Source organism: Molothrus ater, chromosome 4 (assembly GCF_012460135.2).
Source record: "Molothrus ater isolate BHLD 08-10-18 breed brown headed cowbird chromosome 4, BPBGC_Mater_1.1, whole genome shotgun sequence".
NCBI lineage: Eukaryota > Metazoa > Chordata > Aves > Passeriformes > Icteridae > Molothrus > Molothrus ater.
In genome coordinates, this window is record NC_050481.2 from 26112749 (window position 1) to 26136820 (window position 24072).

At 47.9% G+C, this 24072-nt stretch overlaps 1 protein-coding gene and 1 long non-coding RNA gene across 6 annotated transcripts in view; one reads left to right on the forward strand and one right to left on the reverse strand.

The window, feature by feature from the left end:
* LOC129046674 (uncharacterized) overlaps positions 1-18690 on the reverse strand; it is a 162139-nt gene extending 143449 nt beyond the window's left edge. The window contains exon 1 of the long non-coding RNA XR_008508329.1: positions 18610-18690. This is a non-coding gene — a long non-coding RNA (uncharacterized LOC129046674). The remainder of the gene's footprint in view (positions 1-18609) is intronic.
* The window catches only part of LEF1 (lymphoid enhancer binding factor 1), a 71073-nt gene continuing 65092 nt past the window's right edge, over positions 18092-24072 (forward strand). For 2 of the 5 annotated variants that reach the window (XM_036382089.2, XM_036382094.2), the window contains exons 1-4: positions 18094-18281; positions 18804-19032; positions 19862-19925; positions 21393-21526. In XM_036382089.2, the coding sequence (XP_036237982.1) occupies positions 18823-19032; positions 19862-19925; positions 21393-21526 (408 nt within the window). In that variant the 5' untranslated portion in view covers positions 18094-18281; positions 18804-18822. Of the gene's footprint in view, positions 18282-18800; positions 19033-19861; positions 19926-21392; positions 21527-24072 lie in introns of all 5 variants that reach the window. The other 3 variants (XM_036382093.2, XM_036382090.2, XM_036382095.2) reach the window with 3 other exon arrangements.

A 24072-nucleotide genomic window follows, 5' to 3' on the forward strand; every position in this document is an offset into this window, starting at 1 on the left:
AGCACAACCCACCCAATTCCAGATTAACCCACCTCCTTCTAGTTACATCTCCTCTGTGTGGTCGAAAATAAAGCAGGGAGCTGCACCAACAGAGACATTGGATTTCTCCCTGCCAAAGGAGCAGGCACATGAGGTAGGAGGCAACATGTGCTGGAAGCCCAGATGTTGAAACACGTGTTTTTCTCCAGAAAAATGAAAGAGGAAAGACTCATGTGGAATGAGGCAGTGCAGTTCCTCTCTTTTATGTTGCGAGAACTTCCAAAAGAGAAGTTTCTTTCAAACAAAAGTGAGGCATGGGTAGTTTTCCAAATGTTCTAGTTTATTTATGATAGTTGTCTTCATTTAATGAGTAACGTGTCTTCTCTCAAGTCTGGCATAGCCACTGGCTGAAGCAACAGATGTACCATGCTGATGATCCTGAAGAACAAAAACACATCTGTCTGCAGTAGTTCCTTTGGACTCTGAGGACCAAGTGTACAAGCCTGTGGGAACTTCACAGAGACTTGAAGTCCTAATTTATTCATTGTTGATTTATTTACATACATTTACATGCAAGAGCTTTAGTGCCATACAATAATGTATATAGAAAATTGTAGGATACAAATTACATTTTTTTCCATATTTTAATATATGAAGAAAAAAAATAATAGAAGAAGATTTAGTCATCTATGAAATGGCATGTTGTTAGATCTTTGTGTATTGAGGCGGGCATTGGACATTTTATAATGTACACAATTGGCACACCTGGGAAAAAATAGACACACTGCTAGCTGAAATGCCTAATCTCTTCTTTAGCACATTTACGGTTTAATTACAAAACCTACTGAACAATTAAAATTCAGGTCAGCACACTGCAGCAAGATCAGGCTTTGATGTGGGGTCAGTATTGGTCACAGTCCTGTACTCATTACACAGGTTAATCAATTTGGTGGAGTAAATATGACAGGACTGACCAAAAATCAATGTAATTACCATTGCTCTGAGAGCACAGGCAAGCACGGCTGGTTTATGTGTTTGTAAGTGGTGTTTTTGTCTAACAAGCAGAGACCCAGAGCTGTTGGTGTAAAGCAGATTTGTTTCTTCTGTGAGCAGAAGAAATTGTACGTGTGACACGCAGCAGGATGTGCACCCCCATGCCAGCACCCTCACACACACACACACACACAGAGAGAGTCAAACTGTACAAATGGACTGGTACAGCTGGAATGGGCTGGGAATGTGTGTTTATGACTGCCCCAGTGTCACTGTCGTTTTCTGAAAAATCCCCTTGCCCAGGATTCTTCTCCTGGGAAGCTGAGAAGCCTCAGAGAAAAAGGAAAACAATATTATCTCCTTTGCTTCTCCTGTGTTCTGCTGCTTTGGAATGCAGTTGGAGATTGTCTATCTAACACGTGAATTGTTTTGACTTCATGGCCAATCATGGTCCAGCTGTGTCGGGACTCTGGAGGGAGTCACAGGTTTTTCATTAGTATCTTGTTAAGCCTTCTGTAAGTATCCTTTCTCTATTCTTTAGTATAGTTTTAGTGTAGTATTCTTTAATATAATATAATACCATAAAATAATAAATTAGCCTTCTGAGAACATGGAGTCAGATTCATCATTTCCTTCCTGCCACGGGGGACCCCGAAAGCACCACAGCCCCAGCTCTAGCCCAGCTCATGAGACCTCCTGGTTTTGGACACTTTCAAACAGTAACTACTTAAAAGAAATGGGTCCCTACAGCCAGATCAAGGATTGCTTTCTCTGGCCCAGACATGGATTCTTCTCAGTGCCCAAATAACAGAAACCCATCACAATCTGATCACCATCAGGCTCAATAATCAGGTCATTGTTTGTCCAGCATGAGGGATGTAAAAGGCAAAAGTGTCAAACCCCTCTGAACTGGAGAAGAGATTGCTGCTGGTTTTGGGTGGGATGCACAGAGTTTGCTTCCTGCCCTGAAAGCCAGGAGCTATCGGGTTGTTCAGCCTGGGATTTTTGCAATAGTCACTGAATTTTCACTGAATTTCCACTGAAAAGAGAGTGACAGTGAGGAGGTTTGAGCTGGGATTTTTGCAACAGTCACCAACCTCCCAGGGAAATGCAGTGAGAGCTGAAGAGTTTTGATCCCTCGCATGGAAGTTGATAGCAAATTAATATGCATTTCCATGGGGGCAGGAGTAGGTCTGGGTGCCACAATCCCATAAGCTCTTTTGAAAATCACAGCCTTAAATGGTAATATGCTGATATTCCAAATATGTGGGGTTAAGTATTTTTTTTCTAATTCTTAAAAACATATTTGTCATAATTTTCTTCTGCCTTTCAGTTCCTATGAGATAAAAGGAGTCTGGCTTTACACCACCAAGATTTACCAAAGTAGTTCCAGAGAAATTTTAAACCATTTTCTACAGTATTTCTGAATTTTTTCCCCAGTTTTTCTTCCTGTAAAATGCAGGATGTAGGACCGAGGGCACTGTCCCGGCTGAGCACTTGCCTGGGCTGACTCTGGGGCATTTGCAGTGGGTGTCACAGGATCCCTGCTGCTCACCCTGGTGGCACCGTCCCCAGGACAAGTGACCGAGGGAGGGGCTGCAGGGACAGCCGGAGGGCGCAGACAGACAGCGCCTGACAACAGGGCATGGCACTGCAGGGGCCTGCTGGGCTTTCACCAGGGTGTGTCACAATATTAACACAGGGCAGTAAAGAAAAAAATGCTATTTTAATAAACCATGGGTCATCCCTTTGTAGACCAGAAGTTTAACTGCTGTAGAGACAAGGTCTGTGTCTCCTAGTTCTTCTTCATTGGTGCCTGCTTCAACAGCCCCTTTCTAGACTATAGGAATAACAATAACAGGAGCCTTAAAATGCTCCTTACTACAGTGCTAATGCTTAGTACGAGGAGAAGGCGTTGATGAACACATCTTTGCTGCTCATTTTGTGTTTGAGTCCTGCTCTCTACAACACTCTGCTCTCTCGTGCTCCTCACCCACTGCATTTAAACGAACAAACCACGTTTTCTTCATGTCATCTCCAGCCATCCCAAGAGCTTTGATCACCAAAGGAAACATGTCAGAGCTGGCAGTGCTCTCATTCTGGGGAAAATGTTGATATTTTGGACTTATTTTTCTTGTGCATCAGAATGACAGCAAGTATTTTCAACTGGTTTAGTTTTCCAAGGAAGAAAAGCACTCTGGTCAGGATAGCTTATTTCACTTAGCTTTAACGTATCATTTGTAGGCTGACTTTATTTTTTTAAACTATTTTATAATTGCCTCCTAAAAAAACCCCAAAAAACAACAACAACAAAAAACCCAACAAAAAACCTTAAAGGAAGAAATTGCTTGGAAAAAAACACTGAAATGAAAAAGGACATATTAATATCTTACTTTTATATTTTGAAATAAAATCCACTAAGATGACCACAAAGCCACTATACATTCTTCTTTAAAGAAAAAAAAAAGGCATTTTGTGTGGAAAAGCATTCTGAGCTATTTTTCATGGAGAAACTGAAGTTACCAGGGACAAACATGATGTCTGTTTGCTCTCTGTCACCCACTATTACCAAGTTTTACTCCCAGCTGCTCTGTGGACTCCCAGCTGCCTGGGTCACTGCAGACACGTGGGAGCAGACAGTGTGTAACCCCCAAACTGAGTTAGTGGAGTACAAACACCCCACTAGGGACTATAGAAATATATATCTGTAGCAGACTGGGAAGTGTCAGTCACTGGAGCCTTCTCTCTCACCCTTCACTGCAGCAGAACTGGTCCCACCATGACCTGTTTTCCTCTATCTCCAGAAACCTCACGTGGCTCCTTTTTTATTCCCAAGTCTGGGAAACACGGGCAGTGCAAGGGCAGCGCAGTGCAGAGCCAGCAGGAGGTGCTCCTATAGCAAGGAAATCTGTCCAACAGAATAAATCCTACATCTGTGGCACCAAATTTCCCTTCTGCTGTAATACAAAACACATTTGGCGTACTCCAAAAAGGGCTTTTGGCATAGCAGGGGAGCCAGTTTGGGCTCTCCTACTGCAGAAATCTAGATTGATGCAACATTTCTCTTGTTTTTCAGTTACTGTAATCAAGTATATTGCAAAGGAGAAAAAAATAAATGAAAATATGTTGTTAGGTTCTAGTAGACTTGCAATTTCTGAATTTCTTTTACAAATGCCCATAGAGTATTCCGTCTTTATCCTCCCAAGTCACTGAGAATAACACATCAAAGAGCATGTTTGCATTTCTATAATAGATAACAGCATTGACATAAGCTTCAGGGTTCATACAAACTATAAACTGAATTACCAATCGCCTGTCTCACATATTTATAAACTGTAAGTCGAGCCTGGAGAAAAAAAAATTCCAACTACAGGTGAAATAATTATTCCAGAGCTTTTAAAGAGTCACTTCTGAGGTGCAATCTGAATTCTGGGGGATGTGAATTATCAGTTTGGTTTTTGCTAGCCTCTGCTTGCATAGCAGGAGTCAAATGGTAACCTGGGCTCTGCTGATCACTGCCATGGCAAGGTTGACATCACTGTTTGAACAAGAGATTTGGTACAAGCTGCAGGTCTCTGTCTCCCCTGGCTGAGGAAGGAAGGGATTTCCTCCTGCCACGCTCTTGCATTGCCTCCAAAGCTCAGGAGAGCTGGTACTCCCGCAATCCTCCGAGGCACCAGAGCCCAAACAGAGCAAGCCCTGATGGCCCAGAGCTTCTGCTCACAAACCTAAAACTATTACAGACTAGGACACTTCTCCTCATGCCTTAAGGTGGAAGAAGAAAATTCTCCTTATTTCTGTAAAGCTCACACAGGGAGTGTCCATTTTGGGAGAAACCCTCGTTCTCAGGTGAGGATATGTGTCAGTGGAACACAGTGCCTGTAGACAGCTTGAGTCATTCATGCAGCAGCTCTCTGTAGGGGTTTGTGCTCTATTGTCAGAAAGGAAGACAAAGTGAAGAGGAAAACATTGCTGAAGAGGGTTCTCGTGCTGCCTCATGCAAATGTGTTGGAAGAGAAATTGAAACCCACAGGTGAATACCACTTTTGGAGCTCCAATACTGGTCTGAGCTATCAGCTCCTCACCAGAGCTACCCAAAGCAACTCTTCTGCTGCAGCTGCTGCTCAGCGTGTCCAAAAGGAGAAGTAAAAACAGGAGCCAGAGGAAATAATGGCAGAGGATTTGAGATGGGATGTTCTTTTCCTGGGTAGTTTGACAAAGACCAGCTGGACTCTAAGTTGGACATGTTTGTCTCTAAACCTCACGCAAAAAAGAGTAGACCCAATATTTTAAATGAATTTCTCAGTAGTATGTGGTTCTGGAATATTCAACAGCATGTAGGCATTTAAGACATGCAAAATTAGGATATTTTAATTATTACAGTTCTGCTTTGAAAATTCAGACCTCTCCTGTTCAGGACTTAAGAAACTATCTTGTCTGAAATTACTCCAATTTTTCATCTTAGAGACTTTATATTGCGTCAGCCCTAAGTTCTTCTCCACAATACAGATAGGAAGAATCCATTTCCTTGTGGATCCCCTATTGCATTATGCAAACACTGGAAATCCATTAAATCCAATATTATTAACGACCCTGTAACTGAAATGATTACCTGGGGGCTTTTAGCCATATGACAAGAGCTTTTCTTGAATGTGTTGGCATTTACTTTTTTGAAAAACCTTTTCTGACAGGAGTGATTCCAAACAAGGCCAGATGTAACATATCCAAAGTTTTGCCACGTGGTGACAAAACCAGCCTACAAAATTACCTTTTGGAGAGTCTCTTAGTCCTGTCAGCATGATCGATTCTTGTTCACTTTAACTGCACCACTGTTGGCATTAGGATTTGGGGTCAGACCAGCAAAAGGGATTCTGGTGACAATAGCAGCATTCACGAGCTCTGTCAATGCAGCATGGTTTATTTAATTCAGCAAACACTTAGCTTTGGCAGCAGAGAGAGGCACAGAAATGTAGACAGAAATATTAAGGTAAAAGTGCAGGGAAAAAAAATTCTCCTGGTTAAACCGTGTCTAGATTCAAAGGAAAATTGAGGGGGGAACAAGGGAGTGTTGGGGGTTTTTTTTAAAATTTATTTTATTCCTAGCTTGTTATTTTTCTGAAATAGAGTCCTGCTCTTGTGCTGCAAGAAACATGAGGTGAGGATCATTCAGTGATGAAGGCTCTGCAACTGACAGATTACAGGACACATTCAGCTCCCTCTCTTCAGCTGCGCTTCTCTGCAAACTGAAACACTCTCTCTCCTTTTTCTCTTTGGATACATTATCTAAGAGGATCGATACACAGGAGTGAAGACAGCTCAGCTTTCTCAGAAACAGACGCAGCACTGAAAAGACACTCCAAAGGGCCCTAAAAAGTACTCGACTCTTGAATAGGTTAGTATTTAAAACATTGGACTCTATAGGTGAAAAATGAAAAACTGTTCCAGTAGAATATGCGCCAACACTTTAAAATGGAAGTTTACAAACAAGACACCCTTTGTTCAGTGGCACCATTTCCTTTGGTGTTTGGAGGTTTTTATACTCCTTTCTGGCTCCAAACTGCCTCAAAGAAACTGAAAATAAATCTTGCTCCAAAATCTTGCTGAAAAAAAATACTTCTAGGTTGAAACACAGAAAAACCCACACAAACTTGAGGGGATGGCGTACTTGACCAAATCCTGTCAAACAACTTAAGAATTTGGTAGCAATGGAGAAGTGGGGCAGATCCTCATGCACATAAAGAAAAAGGCCAACACATAAATGATAAATAACATGCAGGTGCAATTACTATTGAATGTCCCTGATATTTCCATGTGACATCATACTCTCAGGTGTCTTATTTTTTCTTTGCTCCAAATGGCTCAAACCTTTTCTGCATGCACTACTCCGTAGCCATCACATCTGACAGAGTTGCTTGTGCCAGATGCTATGAAATTTGAAGGAGCAAGGTGTGACCGATTTCACAGGGGTCTTAGGATGAGGGAAGAGACGAGGATTTGACTCCATGTTTCAGAAGGCTTGATTTATTATTTTATTATATATATTATATTAAAACTATACTAAAAGAATGGAAGGAAGGATTTCCTCAGAAGGCTAGCTAAGAATAGAATAGGAAAGAATGATAACAATGGCTTGTGGCTCAGACTCTCTGTCCGAGCCGGCTCACTGTGATTGGCCATTAATTAGAAACAGCCAACATGGGCCAATCAAAGATCCACCTGTAGCATTCCACAGCAGCAGATAATCATCATTTACATTTTGTTCCTGAGGCCTCTTAGCTTCTCAGGAGGAAAAATCCTAAGGAAAAGATTTTTCATAAAAGATGTCTGTGACAGCAAGGGCTCCAGGGTACTGTGGTTGTTGTGAGGCTCCTTCAGCTTTATGGAGAGTTCTCATCTTCCCCAGGACAGCATCAGCAAAGGCTCATCATGGACTGTAAATCACTTCTTCCTAGGCTGTATCCAGCAGAGGTGGGTTCTGAGAAAGGAGCTGGGCTGACAGAGTTGAATGAGCAGGTTTGTGCTCTTCTAACCATTTCACTTGGTTTAAGCTTTTAAAGCCTTACAAATTTAGAGAGCTGTCCTTATAGTTTTTATGTCAATTAAATAAATCAGTATTCCTGAAAAATGCCTACTGATAACACCTTCTGGTTATACTGGTTGGCCAGACCTACTCACCTTTACAAAAGAGATGGTGAACTGTTTACAGAGATGGTGAACTGTTTATCCCTCCTGGGATAAGCACTTTGGTTACTGGCACAGCCCAGCACAGTAAGTTGCACAGTAGAAAACCTTTCATTGCTGAGGGAAAGTGCAGCCACCACACCAGCCCAGCTCAGTGTGCTCACATTGTCCCACAGCTACGTGGTCTGAACTCAGGCAGGGCAAGCAGGCAACAACAAATAAAAGGTCCTGGTTTGGCTGCCTCTTGGCAGGGAGAGAATGTGGAAACCACTTCCAACAATCCTGTTGGGCACGGTCTCTTCCTTTCTTGGCCTGATAGCAGCCCATGTCTCTCTCTGGGATCCTGCTGCCACACAGCAGTTTTGAAGGAAGCTCAGCCCTTGGGTCAATCTCAAGCCATGCATTTTCCACATCACCCAGGTGATGGCTGGCATTTAGGCTCCTGACAGAAGAAAAAGGGCAGAGAAGTAAAATGTTAACTATTACACACTTCCTAAGTTACACTACACTAATGTCTATCATCAGGGAATTTGAATACTGGAATAGGCTATGTGTGGAGGTGGAGGAGTCACTGTCCCTGGAGGTGTTTAAGGAAAGATTGGACATGGCACTTGGTGGCATGGCTTAGTTGACATGGTGGTGTTCAGTCATAGGTTGGAATCGATCATTTCAGAGGTCTTTTCCAACATCATTGATTCTGTGGCTCTGTGGTAGGGATGGATCTCAGAATCAGCGTCAAGAGCGTTGCTGCTGCTGCCATTTCCTCCTCTACCATAGAGAGGAGTGCTTTTGATGGGAGTAAGGCACAAAGGATCCTTTCCTTGCATGACAGATGACAGCCACCACAGGCAGAGACCCTCAGCCTGGTGGGAGGATGCCCAGTGGGAGCTCTTGCACTTGTGCAGAGCCCCACAGAGCTGACAGGCAGACACTGGCCCAAGCACGATGGTTACAGGCACCGCTGCACACTGAGTTATATTTAACACAGGAGCCTAAATTACACAGCAGATCAGGAGAGCTCCCTTTGAAAAGGCTAATAAGGTGCCACCTGTTTCCCAGGTCAGAGCCAGGACTTTTGAAGGCACATATGTTTGACAAGCCCCAGATCAACTGAACAAAGTCACATTAAGAGGGCCCCCTCCCCTGCTCGGACACTGGGCAGCTGCCCTGGAGCCTGGCGGGAAATCAGGAGCAGCCCCAGGGGATCTTGCAGGCTTCCCCAGCTGTGGGAGGAGTCCACAGGGAGGACGTGCAGCAGTAGCAAGGGAGACTAAAGTGTGACTGAGGGGACAAGGAGCTTCTGAGAGATGAGAATGAGCTAAAGGAATTCATTTCCCCAGATGAGGATAATTCAGATAAGTTCAAAGATATGAACTTCCTCCAGAGCATAAGTTTCTCTGGGGCAGAAACCTGTTAATTTGGAGAGCATACCATGTGTAACGGGCTGTGTGGGCAACTCCATAAACCATGGAGTGGAGCAAGAGGGGAGACCTTCCTGCCCAAACCAGACATTCAGTCACACAACATCAAATCCACAGCCCAGCTCAGGGTGTGGATGAAGTAAACCCATCTTATTGCAGCCCTGTGCAAGAGCTTGCGTAAAGCAATGTACCTGGGCATCTCCAAGTGCTGTCCTGTGCCCTCTGGATCCACCTCTGCAGTCTGCTTCAACTGTATTTTTCAAAACATCCGTAGTAGTTTCACCATTTTAATATCCACCTGCAAAACCTCCCGATGCTTTGGGTTTTAGTGAACCACAAACTACCTTAAAAAATGCAACGTTAAATTAAAGAATTCACTGCTCATAGCTCCAAGTAGGGAACCAAGTAATTAATATACAGCTTAATCTACAGCTTCTGCTATCCTTATACAGCTCCAGTGCTTTGGCCTGCAGCCCCTTTGCCTTAATTGCTCTCACTAAAGATAGCACTCTTCTAATGCAAAATAATCTGGTGAATCCTATGCCCATATCAGGGCTAAATGCACAGTGTTTAAGAGGAAGAGAACTCAAAATAACAAGGTGTTTGTTTGCAGTCAAGGAAAAACTTTACTGAAATTCAAAATAATATATTTTACATGAAATTAAATCCCATTAAAAGCGGCCTTTTCTGGTTATCTAATATTATTCTGGTTATGGCTAATATCTGATGGATGATCCTTTGCTAACTTATAATGGTTAAGTTAGCCACAGCCTGTCTGCATGCCAAAGATACCCCCTTTAAAGAAAAAGAAATACCACGGAACGCTTCTGATCTTTCTCGTATAAAGATTTTTTTAATGAAACACTATTTAGATGCTTCACAGCCAGCAAACACAAATAAATGTAATAAAAAGTAGTCTTGGCTGTGAGAGAGGTCTGAAAAACTGAATTCCTCAAGGGACAGACAAATAAAGCAGTGAAAGTTTTATTTCATTATCAACATAAGTAGCAGCATGCATACATCAGCTGGTATCAATCTTGGTTATAGCTTGAGGCCGGTGACTGACGGCATGCTGCAAATTCAGATTCTGACTTTTCCATCACAGCATGCATTTGAGTAATTTTCTGCAGCTTTTGATTTTCCAATCTGCACTCCTGTGCTGCATCACCTTCCATGTGCCCGGAATGGCTGCCTGCAGTTGGGTGTTCAGGGAGTTTTTAGGCTGGAAGTTGTATCCAACCAGTTGTTTCATAGACAAAATGAATTTGCTTAATCCTTTTCTGAATCCATTCATCCTGTCAGACTCCATAACATCTTGCAGCAAGAAACTTCATAATTTAATTACACATTGTTTAAAAAGGTGCTGAAGTTAGTAAAAGTTATTAAAGTCTTTTAGCCAGGAAGAGTATTTTCATCTGGAGTCTCTTGTTTTGTTGAAAAGCCTTGCTGCGTGGGCAAGGGCTGGTGGCTCAGCTGACGACTGAGGCTCACCCAGACGTGCAAGTTTTGCAGCTGCTCCTTCCTTCTGACCAGCACAAAGCAGCAGAGGCAAGGTAGAAACAGGAGGGAAAGCACAGCTTTCTGTGGAGATGTACAGGCCAGAAGCTGGCTGATCAATCATGGTGTAACCTGGCAGATGAGCAACAAGGGCCACAATCCAAACCCTTTCTTCCACCCTCTGCAATAGCCCAGCCAGCCTAAAGGGTCCCCCTCTCTCATTACCCTTCTCCAGCAGGGCAGAAACCATTCTCCTCCTTAGGCAGGGCTTACTTGAAGACAGCCTGAGCATCCATGCTCTGGCTGAGCTCAGCAGTAACCACAAGCAGTCTGGGAGACTCAGAGCAACACCACACAGGGAATTTTGGAATTTTATGTGACACCATTCACTTACAGTTTTCTCCTCTACCCCACACTGTCCTCAGCGTCACCCCCATCAGCTCTTTCTCAGCACGGGGTCTCATGTAGGTCCTTGCTCCAGCACAATTATGAGTCAGGTTCTGCAGGATTTGACTGAAATCTCTTTGCATGTGATATTCTCCTTTGACAACTTGCAGAACTTTTGCTCACATTTATTTACTTCCCTTGGTGTTAGAGAGTCTTTCTGAAACTCTTAATTCCAAGCCAAAACTGCCTGTTTCCCCTGGATGTGGACACAAGTGGTCCATGAGACCCACTCAAAGGAAAATGGAGCTGAAGGTGAAATGGCCAGCTGCAACTCAGACTGATCTTGTTCTTCATCAAAAGGTGAACCCTAACTGCTGTCCCTATAGGTTGTGCCTCTCTGCCTTCCAGTCACCATGAAGACTTGTATTTTCAGATCATTACCAGACCTGAAACTGTGAAGCTGTGATGAAGCTGAGATCACAAGACTCTGAACAATACCCCAGACTCCTGCAAACTTCTCTTTCTCTGGCACTTCCCTATCAAACAGTACTGCCTTTGACTGGTATTCAGCTGTTACAGTTTAATACCTCTGCCAGGCAAATTAATGGCACTTACTTCCATGGAAAGTGAGAGATGGTACAGTAAAATAAGACCCAACTCCGAATAACTTTCTCAGCAAGAAGGAAAATTCGCCACCTCATTACTGGCCTTAAACATTTTCCCTGGGGGAGCACCGCGTGTTCCACCGAGCACAGCAAGGTCCTTGGTACAGGCTGGCTGCTGCTCGCCCTCCCCATCCAGCTGCGTTTCGGCAATGGATTTGGTCACACAAAGGTCAGGGAATTCAAAAAAAGTAAATAGGAGTCATGTACTGCGAGCACACATTCACTGCATTGCTGAACTGTCTTCCTAACCCGGGAGTAGCCTCCCACACTCCCATGCCGTTAGTGCACAGCTGCTGCTGGAAAGTTGCCTGCAGAGCCTCTCTCCCCTCCCACCTCTTTCAAAGGACCTTGTCTGGAGCTACCAGGCTTCTGCTGGCAATATTTGTCAGGGAACAGAGGACTACTGTCACTTAAAAACAAGCAAAGGATTACAAGATGCTTTGATTTCGTTGGGAGCACAGAACGGGAGCGATCGCCATTTCAAAAGCCAGAAGGAAACACTGGTGCACAGTCAGCTCTGCGTGGTCATTATATATTGGACAGAATATATCAATTGGTGTATGCTGAATTCCAAAACAGGCCAAGCTAGAGCCAAGCCAAGGGCTATTGTAAAAGGGTGACTGCTTTACAAAACACCTCATATACTTACAGGGCTCCAGATACTAATTTTGCACTGTATAACCAAGTACAAATAGAAATAAACATTTTCAGTATAAGGCTTCCAACGACACGTGCACAAAACCCCAGCAAAAGGCCCTCGGGGGCTTTCCCTGGTGCATCCAAGAAGTTGCAGCGTGAGACACTCGCCAGCACTTCTGAGCCCAGGCTAGAGGTGCAGAAGCAGGACTTGGTTGGAGGGGCCTTTGAAAGCCTGCCCACAGACACTGCCCCTGGGTGTGGCATCCTGGCTCCAGGGATGGAGAAAATCTCATCTGTTCTGGGACACGTATAACATTTATTTACTCAGGAGCAGAACTTCCCCCTCCAAAAAAGTAGGAAATGTTGACATAAATGGGCAAAACTGCTACTCTGAAATTAAAACACATTTCTTCAGCTAGAATCTCACATTAATGTGGCGTCCCACAAAACTACCAAAGTTTGGATTTTCAAAGGCCCCTTCAGGGATATTTTACTGCACTCCCTTTGAACATCTCTTTGGTCCTTTCAAAAATGCCAGGCTAAAAATCCCTGCTGGGGGGCAGCACATTGCCGTGCTCTTTTCAGGTCTTACCTTTAATACAACATTAACCTCAGATTTTGCATTTTTCCAAGCGTGGCTTTCTGGGTTTAGTTCTGAGTCCTGCGTCCCCTTTTATCCACATGCTGTGGATTACCTGATCTGATGAGTCATCAGAAATAATCCTGCAACTGCACAGCCTAATGTAAGGGTTAGTTTGCAAGCTACTTTGTGTCATCACTTATTTCAATAAACCACGCCACTTGCCCTGTATTTTATCTTGAACTAAAAAAAAAAAAAAAAAGCATCCACTAACTACCAACTATTTTAATCTCAAAATAAGATAACAACATGTTCATGAGATCTGAGCCACCAATGCCTTCCTCTAAACAAAAGCTCTTACAGTAAAAATGCACTGGTAAGATTTTCCCACTCAAATCTCATAAAGTCCATGTTGTTGCAAGAGCTAAGAAAACCTAGCTCTTTAAATAGAGTAATTCTGGGCTAAGAACATTAATGGCATCCCAGAATTGGAAAGCTGGATGTGTAAATTAAAAAGCAAAAAGCACATATACACTCTTAATATCCTAATACCTATTACATGTGATCTCTTTCAAAGTAGCTTTAAATGAGAAGTGCAGTTACTCTTTGATATAGCTTCTGGAAACATAGCCAGGATGCCCTTTGTTATAAATTTGAAAAATGAGTCCGTATTTCATAAAGGCTCATAATAAATGAGCCTTCAAAACCAGAAGATATTATTCCCTATTTGTTTTTTTTCTCCATTTAAAATATAAATCTGCACCAAATACAGAATAGTTCCCTTCACTCGGCAGAATCCTCTTGACCTGACTGTTGGAAAGAATCCCTCTCAGCCACCATGACAGGAATGATCCTAAGTGCAATGAGAAGTCCCTTCCACACCACACCCAAGTTCCCTCGAGGTTACCAGGAACTGGCATCAGCATCATCTGGAGGCCACGGCAGGTGACCCACCCCATAAACAGCTGGGCATAGGCCATGGAGTGTGAGCCACAGTGCCTGCAGTCCAAACCTGCCCCAAATCCAAAGGCATGCCAGGTATCTGGACACTGTGCTTGTAAAAGGAACTGCACCACCAAAGGGATTGTGCCTGGTACAACACAAGAGTGAGAGAGGACACTGGGTTTTCCCCCCAAAAATCCTGAACTGTTACTTACAGCTTTCCCTATGGTGTTTATCAGAAGAGTCTCTTTAAACACAACAATGCATTTATTCTCACAGGGTAGAAAATGCCTTAGAGGCATTATCCTTGTTTTAGAGGCACAGGACAGGTCCATATTTGCAAACACATCCATACAAGCTGAGGCAGCCCGGGGCTGGCTCCCCAGTGATGCTGTGCAGCAGCGGGATGTGCAGGACACCAGCGATAACTCTGCAGAGCCAGGGCTAATCATCACATCCCTGCTCTGGCCCTGCTCACCCCATGTCCTGAAGGAGGAGGATTTATTTGCTTCAGAAGGAATTTGGGAATTCAGCCTATACATTCAACTTGCACATAAATCACGGCTGTTATCTAAACGGGGTGGCAAACGCAGACCCGGGGAACACGCATAATTCAGTCACATTGCCTTGAAAAGGCACCGAGAAGGCTCGATTGGAGAAATTTTAAAACCTAACACTCTTTGTTGTGCTTTGCAGTCCGGAGGGAGCAGCGAGGGCCGGGTGAGCATTCCCGCAGGCCCGGGGGGGCAGGGTGTGCAGGGCAGCGGGGCCCCGGGATTCCCGTGGCGCAGCCCGGCGGTGCCAGCCCAGCTCGGAGAGAAGCGCCGCTGTCCCTCGGCAGCGCTGTGCCCGCCGGGGAGCCGCGGGGAGCAGCGTGGGCTGCCGCAAAGGGCGCCTGGCCCCCGGGACACCCACCCCTCGGGGGACCATCCTCGGCATCGCTTCCGAGGGGGAGGAAAAACCGCGGGGGGTTTGCCCAGAAAGACTCCCTTGGAACCCCGGAACCGGCCTGGCGGGCGGGAGAAGGGGATATCTGCCGCTGGTTGCCCAGCGTTTCTCGGGCAGTACGGGGGAGTTTTGCCCCGCGGACGCGCAGCCCTGGCCCGACCGCGCTCCTGGACGGCTCTTCCCGGCGGAGCCCGCTTGGCTCCACAGCCCGGCGGCTTTAAACAAAAGGCTTGGTCTGCTGGTTCGTTGGTTGCTTTTTATTCTTTTATTTTTCTTTTCAGAAAACAACTGCAACCCCCTTTTCCGAGAATATTTTTTTCCCTCCTCCCTCCCGCCGGTCCCCCCGACCACTATATGCTCCCCCTGCTCCCCCTTGCCTCTGACTGGCACGCGTCCAGGACGGAGGAATTATTTCCCCCCCCCCTTTTCTATTATTTATTTATTTATTTATTTAATTTCACTTTATTTCCACTGCACATTTCGGCTCCAGCTCCCCAAACTCTTTGATCTCCCCCGCTGTCTCCTTACCCGGAAGAAAACCCCGGCTCTCTCAGCTGGGAGCTCGGCGCACACGTGGGCGCCCTGGCGCGCCTCCATGCTCCTGCCAAATTTAGTCACACAAAGAGCTCGGGGGGGGGAACCGGGGGGGGATGAAAGGGGCCGCCGGCGGGACATCAAAGGCGCCGCCGCCCCGCCCCACTCCCGCCCTTCCCCTATATAGGGGGCGCCGCCGGCGGACGCCGCTTCGCACGCGAGAGTGTCCTGTGTCCCCCCGCCCGCTCACTGCCCCCGGAGGGGTCGGCATCGGCACCCCAGGTCCCCCCTCTCAGCCCCCCTGAAGCTCCGCGGGCTCGTCCCGCTGTCCCAAGCGCTGGAGCCCAGCCCGCCCCGGACCGGGTTTGCCCTCCCCGGACCAGGTTTGCCCTCCCCGGTCGCGCCCCCCGCCCTGAGCCCGGGCAAGCCGGGCTGGCCGTCGGGGAGTGCTCCAAGTGCGGGTCCCTTCAACGCTGAAAATGCAAAAAAACCCAGCAAACAAAAACTCCTCAACTCACTCTGAAACGCTAAAACCCACTCAAACGACCAAAAAAAAAACCCAGCAAAACCTGTCCAGAATTAAACAACAAAGCCAACAAACAAACAAAAAACAAAAACAAAACCACGAGAAAATACAAACTCACGCTTAAAGCAAAAGAGAAAAAAAATAAGAAACACCTAAAGCGCAAAAATCACCGCTACGAAAGTACCGAGCGGCGCGGTAGCCGCTGCGGAGCCGGGCGCCGGGCACGGCGGCGGGCGCGCTCCCGGTGGCCCGGGGAGGGCGGCGGGTCCCGCCGGGGGCGAGAGCGGGGCCAGCGTGGGGCGTCCCCGTACCCCGGGCCTTGCCCCCCGCCTCCGGCCGTGCCCCAAGGACTGCGAGTAAAGCGACAGCATTGCGTTGTCTCCAGTCAAATCTGACGTTGGAGTTGACGTTTCCTGAGTTTATCTTTTTGTCGTAAATCATTACGGTTTCCACACACACATTCCCCCGCCCCGGTCCCGCCGCCCCCACCCCGGCCCTTTTTTGCCTTCCAAATCCTTCCACCAAAAAACCGATCCGGGAAAGGCTCCAGCCCACGTAAAGGCACGGCGGAGGGGCGGGGGGAGGCTGCTTTTCCAGAGGGACACGGTAATGAAACGGAGGAGTGGTCACGCTGCCTGCTCCCGGGCCGCCCCGTCGGGCGAGCGGGTTCCAAACCTCAGCCTCTCAGCGAAGGTCTTTTTTTCAGAACGGGAGCATCCCGGGGCAGCTTTGCCCGCCCCGGGTGTCCGGTGCCCGCCGAGCGCGAGGAAAGGGAAGAGGGGCGGGAGGGATGCGGAGATGCGCATCTCCGCTCAGGAACCATCCCCGAGCTGTCTGTCGTTTTCCAAACAACCGCTTCTCCATCGCCTCTCTGCAGCCGTCTCCGGGAGAGAGGGGGGCTCCCTGCATCTGGGGAGCACTGCACAATTAAGCCCTTTCCCAGAAGTTACATTTCTAATTTCTTCCTTTCTCGATCATTTATTTCACGCACTTGTTCGACTTGGCAAGTCCACCCCCCCGTTTCCCGCTACCTTGCTCCCTTTCTCGGGGTTTGGAGGGTCTAATTTCTCAGCTGGATTTTAATTACCCGTTCGAGGACGATTACGGAGAGCCGCGGGCGGCGGCGTGGGCAGCCGGGCTCAGCCCGCCCGTGTCCCGGCCGGCAGTGCCGCCGTGCCGAACCCAGCATCTGCCGAAAACGGATTGAGCATCCACATGTTCCCGTTCCTCCGGCTCCCGGCGCTTGAAGGTTTAGCAACCTGACGGGGCATGTGCAAAGCACAAAGCGCACTTTTCCGATGCCAAAATACTGGGAAGTTGTTTCCTGCAAAATGTGCGCCCATGGTGTTCGCAAAATAGAAGTTGCGGATCCTGACGTTCCCCAAGCGCAGCGCCTGCTTTTGTCTGGATGATTTTTTTTTTACTGCACCCGTGCCCTGTCGCCGGCTGATGCTGGATCGGCCAGGAGCTAACGGGGCAGCGCGGTGCTGGAGGAACGGGACAGGGTGGAGGGGTAAATCTCCCTTACTGCTCTGGCTCTATTTACCGCTCCGAAACTGGGACGAGCTCACCCCGGTTTCTCCCCGTCTCTCAGGGGCTACCACTCGTTTCTGCCGGGCACTTACTGGATTCAATGGGGATGTCTTAATTTCTGCCCTTCGTCCGATGCGGGCGCGGGCAGAGCCTGGTCAACCCCTCACACACTTCCCACACCGGAGCAGCGCCATGTGGCGATGGGGAAGGCTCAACAAAGCAGCCCTAAAAAAGCAGGTCTGTCCGCCCTTCCCGGGGATGCAGCTAGTGCCTGTGCCCTCCTCGGCGGGCTCTTGGCTGGGAAGGGAGAGGAGCGACAGCGACCCGGCGCACCCCCGCGACGCGGACACGCACACACAAACGCACACATGTGCGTGTAGGTACACACACGGACACAGAGGCTACTCCGCGCAGCCAGAGCAAAGTTTGCCCGGGGGCAGCCCCGCACCCGCTCCCTCCCGCCCCTTCCTCCCTCCCCGCTGGCGCTGGCCCCAGCCCCCTCCTCTCCCCGCCCCCGCCGCTCGGCCCTCCCGGGCCGGACACGGTGTCAGTCACGGCGGCGGTCCCTTTCATCTCCGCCGCCCCCGCCCCGCCCCGCCCCGACGGCGCAGGGAGGGAGGGCGGGAGCGATGCTGAAGTTGCGCTGTCGCCGCCGCCCCGCGCCCCACCGCCGCCCCCCGTGGGGCGCCGCGCCCGCCGGCTGCGGCAGGAGGAGGCCCCGCGCCGGGCGCTGAGCGCGGAGGCGGCCGGGGGCGCCGTGCCGGCAACTTTTTCCTCTGCCCGCGGGCGCGGAGGGAAGCGGGGGGGGGGTCACCTCCCCGCCCGTTCCATCCCTCCCCTCCTGCTCTCCCTCCCTCCCGGGGCTGTTTCTTCCCCGGCCCCCCGCCCCTCGCGGTGCCGCCGAGCCGAGCCCAGCCGTGCCCGGAGCCGCGGACGAAGTGGCGGACAAAGGCCCGGTGGGTGCGCGGCACGGGCAGCGCCGGCCCCTTCCCCCGGGACGCCCCCTCCCCCTGCCCGCCTCCCCCCAGCCATTTTAACTCGGTCCCGCCGGGGTGGTGGCAACTTCGCTCGGAGGCGAAAGCGCGGGCGGGCTCCGCTCCCCTCCGCGTCTCCTCGCCCCCGGGGTGAGCCCGGGTCCCGGGGGGATGGAGGGGGGTCGGGTCTCCTGGGGGGCGGTCCCTGGCGCGGTCGGGACACGGGCGAGCGTATTTCGACCTATTCCGGCCGTGCGGCGCGTTGGGGCGAGGGTCCCGGGACGTCGGTGTCGTGCGGAAGACGGGGTACCTCGGCCCCGAGGGGGCGGGCGGACGGGCGGGCGGGGGTCTCCGGCTGTCGAGAGCAGCCCCGAGGAGTTCACGGGATTTTTCCTTCTTCTCTCCTCCTTCTCCTCCTCTCTCCTCCTCCTCCGCCCTCCTCCTCCTCCTCCCCCCGCTGCTCCGCCCGCTCCCCTTCCCGCGGCGGGCCGGCGGCCGCAGCAGACGCCGCGCTGCCGTGAGGATGCCGCAGCTGCCGGGGGCCGGGGGCGGCGGGGGGGACCCGGAGCTCTGCGCCACCGACGAGATGATCCCCTTCAAGGACGAGGGGGACCCCCAGAAAGAGAAGATCTTCGCCGAGATCAGCCACCCCGAGGAGGAGGGCGACCTGGCCGACATCAAGTCCTCCCTCGTCAACGAGTCCGAGATCGCCCCCGGCGCCAACGGGCACGAGGTGCGCGGCCGCGGGGGCTCCGCGGGCAGCGCGGACGGAGGGGGCGCGGGGTGCCGGCGGGCTCCGGCCCCGCCGCGGGGAGGGAGCTTCGGAGGGGCACCGGGGAAACATTTCCCATAGGAAAAGAGCTCGTTCTACCCCAAATCCTGTCTCCAGAGATGCGCCGGGCAGAGCTCCTTCCGCGCTTCGGCCCGGGATGAGAAAGTTGCCGCGAGTTCCCCGACGGTGCGGTGGTATTAGACCTCAAGCAGCCATGAAATTTCCTCAGTAAAATCAGCGGGGTCGGAGCGTTAGCTGTAAACTCTTTAAGGGATTTGCATAAAACTGTTAGGGAAGAAATTCCCGACTCTAAAATAACTTCAGGGCGAGCGGGGAACCTGCCTTTTAAAAATTTTGTTTAATTTTTTTTCTTTCTTTTTTTTTTAAATTTTCTTTCTTTTTTTTTTTTTTTTTCCCCTAAACATCTGCTAAGGAGGGCAACCTGATTTTCATTATTATTTTTGGTATCTTTTTACCAAGAGCGTTTTGACTGCCAGAGTGCCAAATACTTTCCAGAAATGATCCACTTCTATTAAATTCAGGGTGCTTCTGCTAGAAATGCTTTGCAAAGCCCTGTAGTTATTCACGTTGTCATAAAACAATAGTTTACACAAATGATTCTGGAACAGTTGCCTTCCAAGCGACTGGAGGAAAAAGAAAGATGTTAATCTTGTGGTCTGAAATCCTCTCTTCCTTCAAGAAACTGTAGCAGCGTGTTTGATAAACAGCAATCCATACAATGACTTTTCTTCTTTTTCCTCTTTTCTGATGGTGGATTCCTTGTGGTCAGGTTTCCAGGCAGACTCAAGCACAGGATTCCTACCATGATAAAGGCAGAGAACACCCCGAGGAAGGTGAGACTTGCACAGTCCCGTCTTGCAGTGTTGTCCCTCTGTGACCCGCCACACAGTCCTCAAACTGGAACTTGGTTTCTTTTGGAAAACATAAATTTAATATCTTTTGGGGGGGAGGGATGCCAAAGTGTTTTCAAAGTGCATTTAAAAAGGAGACGAACGTGCAGTGCGTTTATCTAGAGTGACCAAATGGTATTCCAGTTGTTTAGAAACTGATAAGTAGGCCAAATGGATCTTCACTGAAGAAGTAACTATTTTCAGGATATCACCTTAAATACATCTATTTCTTCACTCATACAGTGTACAGTTGTGTTCAGAAACCCTCTGCTTTTCCCCATAGCCAAAGTCTGTCACTTAAATCTCCTTTTTCAAATCTAAGTATGAGCAGATCTCCTGCATTTTTTAATGTCTCAAATGGTTAATTTCAATTGAGAGGACAGAGGAAGTAGCAGAGTTCATCAAATATCATTTAGGAAGCTGGACACGCATGCAAAGAATGTGTGCTGTGAAGGGTGGGAGATTATGTTTAAAATCAAAAGCTTATCATCACAAACTAAACCGGATTATAAATTCCATATAAAGACAGACAGAGTTCAGTCCTGGTGCTTTCCAGGACTCTCTCGCCATCTTCCTCCAAATTTGTAATTAAATAGCCTAAAAGCAATAATGTCCATGCTCATTGCATTTGGGCAGTGAGGGGGAGGTGTTCAGCTCTGGATAGTTTTCAGCTCTGCATCTTCTTAAAACCTCACTTTCAAGTAGTGTCCTTGTCAGTGGGCATGTAGGTGGGAGACCTGTTCACCCTATTTGCAGGATCTGGACCCAAACACTTTTTTTTCCCCTACCAGACAGCCTCCCTCATGGGGTTTCCCTCTTGGCTGTAGTACCATGTGTGCTTAACAGCCTCCCTCCCAAATTGTAAGGATCTCCTTCCAAGCCACCCCCTGCCCTTTAATTGTTCCCAATGAGCATAGTCAGAATGAATTGTTTGCTGCACACACTGTCTCAGCAAGAGAAGGAAATTATTATATCTAGTTATCACAGCCTTGTCCTCCCTTTCCTAACAATGATGTTGGAAACCCATACTGGCAATAATTCTGAATTGACAAATCCTAGAGGCACGTATAAAATTAGGTAAAACTGCTGCTTGAGAAATGTGATGTCATTGCTGATGTGTCTACTTTGATTTCAATGAGTACTAGCAAAATTGTTTATTTGGGGCTATTGTGTATTTTAAACATAAACTCCTCACTGAGAATGCTTGCTCTTTTAACAATTTACTCTTCCTAAAAAAAAATGTTTTTACAAATTGCTTTGTATCATTTTTCTGTCAGCAGTAATTTCCATGAGTAAAGAAACATTTGCATGTAGAACATTTTTATATATGCACAGTACCTGTTTGAGTGCTCTAAATTGTGAGAAATGCATACATGGGGAATCATGTAATCATTGTTTCATCTTCCATAGGAAAGCATCCAGACAATGGCTTATACAGCAAGGGACCATCGTACTCTGGTTATTCTGGGTATATCATGATGCCAAATATGAATAACGACCCATACATGCCTAATGGATCTCTGTCGCCACCCATCCCCAGAACAGTGAGTTATCTCTTCCAAAAGCTGGTTTTGGCAAGCTGGGTTTCCTCCTGTTGGTCTGCAGAGCCTGTTTACAAAGGGGTCTTTGGCTAGCTTCAGTGACAGTGAAGGTTGAGCTTCTGCTGTTCAGAGCCTCTGTCCAGTGGAGTTTGAGAGCTCTTAGAGGTGTTGGTTGTGATCACAGTGGAAAAGCTGAGATTAATGTCTGTGAACAGGGCTGGGGGCTTTGTGGGGGGAGCTCTGGTTTACTACTGTAGGATAATGTATGGCAGAATGATGTAAATGCTGTCTTTGTAGTGACTGGGACAGATGTGAATTTTCTGGCTTTAACTCTTCGTTTGTTGAGGAAAATCAAGGGCTGGAAGCAGAACTGCTAAAGTTACATGACAGTAAGATGAGAAGATTGGATTTTTTTTTTTTTTTTTTTTGCTTCAGATGTGGCATTGCTCTTTGCTGATTGATATTTATTTCCACCATCAGTTGGTCTGCGTGAAGGCTTTATCTATCTGGCAGCATTGCTTTGAAACATACTCTGTATCTTCAGCCAGAAATTGTGAAATGGTTGTTTAGGAATTAATATCAACCATGATGCAGTAGTTACAGCTTTCCCTTACATTGTGGCGAGCACTGATTCTTCCAGGTTGGTCCCTCTGTTTCCATTGGTGTAGACTCATGTTTAATGGATTTAAATGTACTTTTAATTCTGGATAGTCAATCCCCATTTATTTTTGTAAGCCTCTTGGTATACATATAGAGCAATGGAGAGGCAGTGTTAAAATGAGCTGTGGAAATTATATTAGTAGAACCTGAGTGGAGCAGGAAACAATTTGCTTGTAGGCATCGTGCTGGAAAAATGCCGCCGCCGTTGTGCGTGCTGTGAGAGGAGGAGTTGGATGCTGTTACTTCCCCTGTGATAAAGCAGTTTTCCCTCTTACTGGCTCCTAGATTTTTTTCTTGGAGGTCTCTGTCATGCCACTCTGTCATGGCATTGTTGTGCTCTTTGACATTCTTGATTTTTATTCAGGACTGTGGCATTCGACTTCAAAAACAAAAAGAAGGGGGCCTGATCTGTGCTGGTAATTTGACAGCAGTGAAACATGTTAAATTAGTGTATATTTGGAGTCAGAGTGACAGGGTGCTTTGGCACTGCAAAACACATGGATCTGCATTTGAAAGATGCAAAGACTCATGCAATATATTGCTTTCTATAGCTGTGGGGGTTTTTTTTGTGTATAAATTCCAGTTCAGAGGCCTACAGCCATTTAGGGTGAAGCATGATGATCACAGTCTGTTGATATTTGTTGTTGTAAACGTTGTTCTACATAAAACTTCCTTTTGGATGTATCATAGGGAAAAGCATGCAGCTTTTCAAGAGGGCATCGAGGCTCAAACCCACCCTTTGGAGGACTAGAAAACTTCAGACTATTTTTTTTTTGCCCCCTCTTTGCCTTGTTAGCTTCCTAACAAAGTCCTGAGTGCTGGTGCATGGCTTAGAACAGCAAAATCCAATTTAATTATACTCCGAGGATTTTCTCCATATATGCATGCCGTGAGGCTGCCACTCTGTACAGATCTGGCATCAGTGCCCTCAGAATATCGTCTTGCAGAGGCTCTTGAGGAACTGCCCTTTGTGGGTGTGGTGGAGGGGACGAAGGGGGGAAAACGTGTTTTGTTTTTAATTGCAAAGCTGCCTGCTGAACATCTGAGGGGCTAATTTAGTTCAGTGCTGCTCTTGCGTGTTACAGCAGCACCACTGTTTCAATAAAACAGTGCTGTTGCAGGGCTGCAATGTTGACATAAGCCCGGAGTTCTTTCAGTTTAACCTCAAGGCTACACGCTTGAGTTATTAAATAATTTTTTTGTTTAATTGAACTGTAATCTTTGCTAGGCTCGTTGCTGACAGTTGGGTTTTAATGCGCGCAAGATCAAAACGCGGCATGCGGGAGGTGACACGCTCGCTCTCCCCGTGCCTTTCCGCGGCTCCGGCGCCGCGCTCACCTCCGCAGGGTCCCGGCCGCTGCCCTCCAGGTCTGCTCTGCCTCCCCTTTCCAGGGCAAGCAGCAGCTGAGATCAGCAAGCACCGGAGGCAGAGGTCTCCCCTGGGGTGTCACTAGTCCCCAGCCATTTGTGCCTGGTGTGTACCTGCGCCCTGCTATTTGCATGACAAAGACGCTTCTTGTTGATGCATCTGTTGCCTGGAGGTGTTAGCCGGGATTAAAAAGGCGCCTGGGGCGCTGAATCTTTTTTTCCACCTTGGAAGGACCTGCTGACTGCAAACTGCCCCGGGGATGCACCCCTGGGGAACGGCATCCAGACACAGGGCAAGGACCATCTATGAGAAGGGAGAGCAAAGCTTTCCTGGAAAGGGAAAAAAGTTACTTTCATCACCATATGTAGAGAGGGGAAAAAAAAAAAGCCTTTCTTTTTTTAAAAAAGGCACATGCTTTAAAAGCTTGCTTTGCAAAATTAAAAGTAGAAATCTGTAGTCAGACACAACTTGCCTAATAAACCATAATAAAAAAAAATGGAAGTCTAATTTCAGTGCAGCT